The sequence below is a fragment of the Giraffa tippelskirchi genome, chromosome 9 (genome assembly GCF_054371585.1).
Source record: "Giraffa tippelskirchi isolate mGirTip1 chromosome 9, T2T-mGirTip1v1.2.pri, whole genome shotgun sequence".
In the NCBI taxonomy this organism is placed as follows: Eukaryota; Metazoa; Chordata; class Mammalia; order Artiodactyla; family Giraffidae; genus Giraffa; species Giraffa tippelskirchi.
This window is the reverse complement of record NC_137283.1, coordinates 126,095,637-126,104,808: the sequence shown is the minus strand read 5'-3', so window position 1 is coordinate 126,104,808 and position 9,172 is coordinate 126,095,637. Positions and strand designations below refer to the sequence as shown.

The 9,172-nt window shown below is 44.6% G+C and overlaps 2 protein-coding genes across 23 annotated transcripts in view; one reads left to right on the top strand and one right to left on the bottom strand.

The window, feature by feature from the left end:
- Window positions 1-4,137: 4,137 nt before the first annotated feature.
- Window positions 4,138-9,172, bottom strand: part of LOC145521915 (uncharacterized) — a 74,942-nt gene continuing 69,907 nt past the window's right edge. The window contains exons 3-7 of the mRNA XM_081530878.1: window positions 8,482-9,147; window positions 8,262-8,362; window positions 8,023-8,142; window positions 7,790-7,839; window positions 4,138-7,494 (exon numbers count right to left, since the gene is read on the bottom strand). Coding sequence (XP_081387004.1) covers window positions 8,359-8,362; window positions 8,482-9,147 — 670 coding nt within the window. The 3' untranslated portion in view covers window positions 4,138-7,494; window positions 7,790-7,839; window positions 8,023-8,142; window positions 8,262-8,358. The remainder of the gene's footprint in view (window positions 7,495-7,789; window positions 7,840-8,022; window positions 8,143-8,261; window positions 8,363-8,481; window positions 9,148-9,172) is intronic.
- Window positions 8,673-9,172, top strand: part of ANKRD6 (ankyrin repeat domain 6) — a 198,918-nt gene continuing 198,418 nt past the window's right edge. For 8 of the 22 annotated variants that reach the window (XM_081528515.1, XM_081528538.1, XM_081528534.1 and 5 more), the window contains exon 1: window positions 8,673-8,896. The gene's annotated coding sequence lies outside the window, so the exon portion shown is untranslated. The remainder of the gene's footprint in view (window positions 8,897-9,172) is intronic. The other 14 variants (XM_081528540.1, XM_081528537.1, XM_081528536.1 and 11 more) reach the window with 4 other exon arrangements.

Here is a 9,172-nt window from a genome sequence, read left to right as displayed (position 1 = left end):
TGCATAAAAGCTGGCTTTCTGTGCTTCTCCCACCAGATGGCAGGAGATGGCTGCCTCACCTTTCGGGCCCAGTGATAGTGGGCTCAGATTCTGGAGCTAGACTATCCAGGTTCAAATCCTGGCTCCAACACTAACCAGCTGTGTGACTTGGATCAAGAAACTTAACCTCTCTGTGCCTCGATTTCCTCATCTCTCAACTGTTGTTAATGTTATATACCTCAATAGGATCGTGCTTAGTCACTCAATTGTGTCCGACTCTTTGCGATCCCATGGACTGTAGCCCACCAGGCTCGTCTGTCCATGGGGATTCTCCAAGCAAGAATACTGGAGTGGGCTGCCATGCCTTCCTCCAGAGGATCTTTCCAACCCAGGGATTGAACCTAGGTCCCCCGCATTGCAGGCGGATTCTTTACCATCTGAGCTACCAGGGAAGCCTTGCCTTTAAAGGTGAGCACTATATAAGTTTTAACTATTACCTTTGATTCCTAGGCAAGAAAATCTGGTTAGGGGACTTCCCTGGCAGTCTAGTGGGTAAGACTCTGCCTTCCAATGCAGGGGTATGGGTTTGATTCCCGGTCAGGGAACTAAGGTCCTATATGCAGCGAGGAGTTCCCAGAATTCAATGGGAATTTGCTGTGTGGCTCAGGAAACTCAAACAGGGGCTCTGTATCAACCTAGAGGGGTGGGGTGGGGAGGGAGATGGGAGGGAGGTCCAAAAGGGAGGGGATATATGTATACCTATGGAGAAGGCAATGGCACCCCACTCCAGTACTCTTGCCTGGAAAATCCCATGGACAGAAGAGCCTGGTAGGCTGCAGTCCATGGGGTCGCGAAGAGTCAGACACGACTGAGCGACTTCACTTTCACTTTTCACTTTCATGCATTGGAGAAGGAAATGGCAACCCACTCCAGTGTTCTTGCCTGGAGAATCCCAGGGACAGCGGAGCCTCGTGGGCTTCCGTCTATGGGGTCGCACAGAGTCGGACACGACTGAAGTGACGCAGCAGCAGCATATGTATACCGATGGCTGATTCATGTTGAGAGTTGACAGAAAACAGCAAAATTCTGTAAAGCAATTATCCTTCAATAAAAAATAAATTAAGACAAACAAAAAAAAGAGGCACTTGACTGTCAAAGTTTTATAAGTTGGGAAATTGATTACATGATTTACCCATGGTCACACATTCATTTTTCTACTGCGTAGTTGATCTTTATCATAATGACTAATAGAATCTCCTTATACATATATATAAAAAAATCTTATTGATTTGGGCCAGTGGTCCACTCTTAACAGCCCAATCATACTTTCAGTTCAGCTCAGTCACTCAGTTGTGTCCCACTCTTTGCAACCCCATGAACCGCAGCACGCCAGGCCTCCCTGTCCATCACCAACTCCCGGAGTCCACTCAAATCCATGTCCATCAAGTAGATGATGCCATTCAACCATCTCATCCTCTGTCGTCCCCTTTTCCTCCTGCCCTCAATCTTTCCCAGCATCAGGGTCTTTTCCAATGAGTCAGCTCTTCGCATCAAGTGGCCAAAGTATTGGAGTTTCAACTTCAACATCAGTCCTTCCAATGAACACCCAGGACTGATCTCCTTTAGGATGGACTGGTTGGATCTCCTTGCAGTCCAAGCAACTCTCCAACACCACAGTTCAAAAGCATCAATTCTTCGGCACTCAGCTTCTTCACCGTCCAAGTCTCACATCCATACATGACTACTGGAAAAACCATAGCCTTGACTAGACGGACCTTTGTTGGCAAAGTAATGTCTCTGCTTTTTAATATGCTGTCTAGGTTGGTCATAGCTTTCCTTCCAAGGAGTAAGCGTCTTTTAATCTCATGGGTGCAATCACTATCTACAGTGATTTTGGAGCCCAGAAAAATAAAGTCAGCCACTGTTTCCACTGTTTCCCCATCTATCTGCCATGAAGTGATGGGACCAGACACCATGATCTTAGTTTTCTGAATGTTGAGCTTTAAGCCAACTTTTTCACTCTCCACTTTCACTTTCATCAAGAGGCTCTTTAGTTCTTCTTCACTTTCTGCCATAAGGGTGGTGTCATCTGCATATCTGAGGTTATTGATATTTCTCCCAGCAATCTTGATTCCAGCTTGTGCTTCCTCCAGCCCGGCGTTTCTCATGATGTACTCTGCATATAAGTTAAATAAGCAGGGTGACACTATACAGCCTTGACGTACTTCTTTTCCTATTTGGAACCAGTGTGTTGTTCCATGTCCAGTTCTAACCGTTGCTTCCTGACCTGCATACAGATTTCTCAAGAGGTAGGTCAGGTAGTCTGGTATTCCTATCTCTTGAAGAATTTTCCACAGTTTATTGTGATCCACACAGTCAAAGTCTTTGGCATAGTCAATAAAGCAGAAATAGATGTTTTTCTGGAACTCTCTTGCTTTTTTGATGATCCATCGGATGTTGGCAATTTGATCTCTGGTTCCTCTGCCTTTTCTAAAAGCAGCTTGAGCATCTGGAAGTTCATGGTTCACGTATTGCTGAAGCCTGGCTTGGAGAATTTTGAGCATTACTTTACTAGCGTGTGAGGAGAGTGCAATTGTGTGGTAGTTTGAGCATTCTTTGGCATTGCCTTTCTTTGGGATTGGAATGAAAACTGACCTTTTCCAGTCCTGTGGCCACTGCTGAGTTTTCCAGATTTGCTGGCATATTGAGTGCAGCACTTTCACAGCGTCTTCTTTCAGGATATGAAATAGCTCAACTGGAATTCCATCACCTCCACTAGCTTTCTTCATAGTGATGCTTTCTAAGGCCCACTTGACTTCACTTTCCAGGATGTCTGGCTCTAGGTGAGTGCTCACACCATCGTGATTATCTGGGTCATGAAGATCTTTTTTGTACAGTTCTTCTGTGTATTCTTGCCATCTCTTCTTAATATCTTCTGCTTCTGTTAGGTCCCTACCATTTCTGTCCTTTATTGAGCCCATCTTTGCATGAAATGTTCCCTTGGTATCTCTAATTTTCTTGAAGAGATCTCTAGTTTTTCCCATTCTATTGTTTTCTTCTATTTCTTTTCATTGATCGCTGAGGAAGGCTTTCTTATCTCTCCTTGCTATTCTTAGGAACTCTGTGTTCAAATGGGTATATCTTTCCTTTTCGCCTTTGCTTTTGGCTTCCTGTCTTTTCACAGCTATTTGTAAGGCCTCCTCAGACAGCCATTTTGTTTTTTTGCATTTCTTTTTCTTGAGGATGGTCTTGATTTCTGTCTTCTGTACAATGTCACGAACCTCCATCCATAGTTCATCAGGCACTCTGTCTATCAGATCTAGTCCCTTAAATCTATTTCTTACTTCCACTGTGAAGTCATAAGGGATTTGATTTAGGTCATACCTGAATGGTCTAGTGGTTTTCTCCACTTTCTTCAATTTCAGTCTGAATTTACACAGTACTATATACTGCTACTCCTTCAGGGCATATACCTCAGCTATAATTCAACATTTGATTGAGGACTGTATTTACCACTAGACTTCAGGACCACTTCTTGGGCTCATCGTTTTGTTCTCAGTGCCTAACACAGCGGTCAGAATCTCTAGGTACACCATTTACGTTGTATTTTCTGTGCAATATGGTAGCCCGCTGGTGGTCCAGTTTCAACAAATATGCTGAATTAATAGTCCAACCCATTAGGGCTGAGGGTGTAGCTAGTGGCTGCAAAGGCCTACCTTCATGCGTGGGGAGGCAGTTCTGAGCAAAAGGAGATAAGCTTAACATAAACTTCCAAATATACCTACCACGTGCTTCACATGGCCAGGCACAGGGAATACAAAGTCAAACAAATGTCAGGCAGAGATTGTGGGTGGCATAATCCCCCTACCACTTTGTCCTTAGTTTGATATCCCTAAGTGTTCTTGAGTATCAACACAGCCACTGAAAGAAGCCCAGGCTCAGAGGCTGAATCATGATTGTTTACCCTGGGTATGATAATCACCCCCTCATTTCTGGGATCCAGTTGTGATCAATGACATGTAAGGAGAAATAAATTTAAGGGGCAGCTGGGAAGAGTTTGTTCCCAAATTAAAACACAATGGGAAGCGCTATCCCTTTTTCCTGCTTAGATGTCAAGCCAAAAACAAAAGCCAGTAATGAGGTGGTACAGTAGCATAATAAAGAATCTAGGCCCAGATATTTTATTATGTACGTTTTTACATGTTTAAACTGCTCTAGACAAGCATGCTCTTTCTTGCAGCCAAACACTTTTTAACTGATAAACACGGTCCCTTTATCTTCATAACTGAAAGTGAGCGAGGGAAACAAATCAGATAATCAGTTGCTTAAGATCAGAAACTCAGAAGGATGCCCACTATCATCACTCCTCTTCCACAGGGTACTGTAAGTGTTTAATTGCATAAAAAGATAGGAAAAAAGACAACAGGATTGTGACACTAAAAGCATGTACTATCCATAAAAGAAAAAATACAAAATTAAAAACTTTTTCTCAGCAAAGAGTCTGTTAAGAGAATGAGTAGAGTAAAATATTCATAAACCACACATCTGACATGGGACTTACACCTGGAATATGTAAAGAGTTTTCAAAATTCAACAGTAAAAACAATTCCAATTAGAAAATAGGTAAAGACATGAAGAGATGTTTCACCAAAGAGGCAGGGGTGCCAAATAAGTACATGAAAAGATGTTCAGCCTTTCAGCTTCCAGTATTGACCAAAATGACCAATCCAAAGGGAAAGAGGCAAGGCATCTGTTTGTATACCTTTTAGAAGATAGAAGTCACTCCTTTGGCCACACCCATGCGAATCTACAAGAAAGGTGATGTTGTAGACATCAAGGGAATAAACCTTGTTCAAAAATGGAATGCCCCGCAAAGGTTCTCAATGGCAAAACTGGAACAGTCATGCTGAGTGTTACTCAGCATGCTGTTGGCATTATTGTAAACAAACAGGTTAATGGCAAGATTCTTGCCAATAGAATTAATGTATGCATTGAACATATTATGCAACCCAGGAGTTGAGATTGCTTCTTGAAATATGTGAAGGAAAATGATCAGAAAAAGAAGGAAGCCAAAGAAAAGGGTATTTAGGTTCCACTGAAGTTTCAGCCTGCTCCACCCAGAGAGGCATACTTTGTGGGAAGCAATGGAAAGGAGCCTGAGCTGCTGGAACCCGTTTGCTATGAATTTAAAACTCAGGGTCTGTTTTCAAATGTAAGATGAGTAAAGAAGATGTGGTACATAGATACAATAGAATATTACTCAGCCACAGAAAGGAATGAAATTGGGTCATTTGTAGATATATGGATAGACTTGGAGTCTGTCATTAACAGAGTGAAGTAAGTCACAAAAACAGATATTGTACATTAACAGAGATATATGAAATCTAGAAAAATGGCTCACATGAACCTATTTGCAGAGCAGGAATAGAAACACAGACATAGGAACAGACATGTGGACACAAGGTGGGGAAGGGGAGGGTGGGGCAAACTAGGAGAGTAGCATTGACATATATTCACTACCCTGTATGAAACAGAGAGAGAGTGGGAAGCTGCTGTATAACGCAAGAAGCTCAGCTCGGTGCTCTGTGATGACCTCGACGGGTGGGATGGAGAGGGGTGGGAGGGAGGCTCGAGAGGGAGGGGATATATGTGTACATATAGCTGATTCACTTCATTGTACAGCAGAAAGTAACACAATACTATAAAGCAATCATATTCCAATTTAAAAAACATAGATTTTTCAGGATGTATGTGACCAGCATTGGGATAGGAAAATGTAACAAAACAGAGCACCTAAAACTGACCCATAGATATTTGGAAACCATTATAAGATAGCTCTAGCCCTGCGAATGAGAGGAGAAATTGAATTTCAGATGGAATGTGAAAGGCAAAACTTTACAACTTTCAGAAGAAAATTGGGAGAATGTTTTCATATCCTTGGAGCCAAGAAGGATTTCTCAAAACCCATAAATTTGGGCAAAAGACGAGAAATTAGCAACAGGGAAAACAAGAATAGTTGGCAAACATTAAAGATGAACAATTATACCTACAATTGGAGAAATGCAAACCACAGTATTTGATTTACAAATTTGTATTTGAAATACAAATCACAGTAAGAAATAATTTCACACCCACAGGAAAAATAAGCACTGGCAGAGATGTAGAGCCAGGGGACTTTCATACATCACTGCAGGAATTAAAATTGGTACAACTGAGTTAGAAAACCATTGGCATTACCTAGTATGTAAATTTGAACATACTTGTACCTTAAGACCCAACAATTCCACTTCCAAATATGTATCTTAAAAACTCTTGCACACATACCTCAGAAGAAATATTTAGGAATGTTCATAGCAACACTGTGTGCAAAAGCAAAAACTGGGACAATGTCCAACACACTGTCTGAAAGTAACCTGGGCAAATAAACTATGATATCTTCTCTCAATGAAATACCACATAACAGAGACACTGAATAGTTGAATCTCAGAAACAGAATGCTAAGTGAAAAAAAGCAAGCTGAACCAGAATGGTGAAGAATGATTCCACTTAGGAAAAAGTTCAAAAACAGGCAAAACTGAACAGTGTAGTATTTCGGGCTACATATATTTGTGGTAAGAGAATTATTAACTCAGAATTATGGATGGCCGTTTCCTTTGGAAGACAAGGAGAGTATGATCGTAGAGGAGGCATTTATGAATTTTCTTGAGTGGGAAGCCTTAGCAAGGGCAGTTTCAAGAAAGGAAGGCAGAACGGTGGTCTGAAGAACCAATTGCAGCTAGTGATGCAAAAGAAAGCTAGTGCGGTCAGCTCTTAAAGAAATGTTGCTGAAAATAGGAGCCAATTAGTTGGTTAGATGGCCTCACTGACTCAGTGAATTTGAACTACAGCAAACTCCAGGAGACAGTAGAGAACAGGGAAGCCTGGCGTGCAGCAGTCCATGAGGTTGCAAAGAGTGGGACACTACTTAGCAACTGAACAACAATATCCTAACAAAGCAATGAAAGCTATCATTGGTAGAGCCAAACTTTTTCTCATGAAGCAGAAGAAGGTAGTAAGGTGAATGTATGAGGTTGGCTATGATGGAACTGGACAGAGGGGCAGAACAGAATTGCAGGCTGCCAGCCTTCCTCACACACAGGGAGCTTTAGGATTCTCCTTTCATGAGATGCCAAAAGACCATGTGTCCACTTGGAAACAAGCAAGCATGATCTCCAAACAGCTCACCCACTGTCTGCTTTGGCTCTCATGAGGCCCCTCTGCCAGGAATTCCCATTAATTAAGGTCTGGGAAGAATTGCCGACCAGTCAGCTCCCAGGAGCATTCGCATGTCTTACAGATTGGCTTCTGTTCCTTTCAGCAAGATTAATGTGTGATTGCTCTGACTGCCCACGAATGCAACTTCAAACTCCATCTCATCTTCACTCTGTAGTGATCTCATAAAAGCCTCCTGGAGGAATGGAGCACTCTGTATCTCTGGATGTTTATTCAATGGACTAGCTTGGAAAAGCCTTTAATCTGGAAAAGTGTAAGAAAGAAACAGTCACACTGAAAGGTAATGGGTACTTTGACCTTGGGGGATCACCTAGCCCTCACTGGTGACCTATCTGGAGAGAAATTCAGAGCTGAAAGGCAAGGAAAAGAAATGTATTCTTCTAATAGCTCGTGATGGGGAATGACAGGGATGGGGACAAATCTGAAGAAAGCCAAAGGACACTCAGAAGAGAGGTCTCACATCCTGCCGAGTAAAATTCTAGTTATGACCTTGGGATTGGGGAAGTTTGGAAGTAGTGGGAGAAAATCAGGCACTTACTCTTCCCTGGTGTGCGTAGGACTGTTTGGATTCATTCTGATTGATGTTCCCTGAAGGAGAGAGGGAGACATATATCTTAAGAAAACGTAGGAGATCATCACGTTTCTTTCCCCCAGGTCTATTTCAGAGGGAATAAGGGAATAATCCGGTTAAAATTAAGTTTAGGTAAGCCAGAAACTCCATTCTGGGGTTTCACCTCCCTCTCCACCTTCCTGTGTTCAGAGATTAGATACCTGTTACGCTTCTTCAGAAGGTTGAATGAGATCCTTCCTACTCATTCATACATTCATTCAACAATAATTTATTGAGCGCTCGCTGTGTTCAGGGAACTCTTCTAGACACGGAAGAAGTAACTGAAAAATAGACAAAAACAGACCGAGTTAATAGTCCGTAAAGCGTGATTTGAATATAGGAGGTTGGACCGTTCAATGCTTCCTATTTCATTAAGAGATGCTTTCGACAAGCTACTAACCGACAAGCTGTTTGGAATAAAGGCTTCCTTTCTTCTCTTCAGCTTTCTAATGAATCTGGATCTTCCATCATTGTTGTCTAGCTTCCGTTGAGACATCTCAGCTAAGTGAACCACGAATACATTGAAATACACACTTGGCCACAGGTTGAAGGATGGTTTCTCCTCCCGAATCCCCTCTCCCTCCTAACAAACCTGGCAACCTCTGCTCGGAAAACCTCACCCAATTGCATGCCCTGGCTCCTCTCCCTCTTGATAAGGAGGCCTCTCAGCAGGCGCCGAAGGCGCGGCGGCGGGGCAGAGAGCTGGCTGCAGAGCAAGGCCAGCGGGAGGGCTGGGGGGCCCCACCTCGACCCGGGCCGCCGCCGCGCCGGAACCGGCCGCTGCGGGGCGCTGCGGTCCCAGCCTCCGAGCGCGGGCGGGCGGGGCGGAGGGCCGAGCGGGCGGCGGGCGAGGCGGCTCGGCCACAGGTAACCTGCGGAGCGGCGAGCGCAGCCCAGCGAGCGGCGGCAGGAGGCGGCGGCGCTGGGCGGCGCCGAGGCCCAGGGGCCGCCGGAGCCAGCGAGAACCCGTGCCCACCGAATCCCCTAGCCTCCCACCCTGTCGCCAGCATCGGACCCTGCGGCGCGGAGAGAAAGGTACTGTGTGACCTCTCCGGGTCCTTTCCAGACCTCTCTTTTCCGAGGGCCGGCGCCCCCTACTCCCGGTGGAAGGGGGGGCGCTCTGATCCGGGGAGGACGATGTCGCGGGTTGGGGCTCGCCCAGATCGCTGTCTGTTTGGGGAAGAGTCCCAGACCCAGCGCGATGCCGCCTTTCCTGCGGCCTCCGGGGAAGACGTCGCCGGAGTTGGGGGGGTGGTCCTCCCCCGGGCACCTCCCTTGTCGCTTTCCTTCAGTTGCTTCCCTAGAATATAG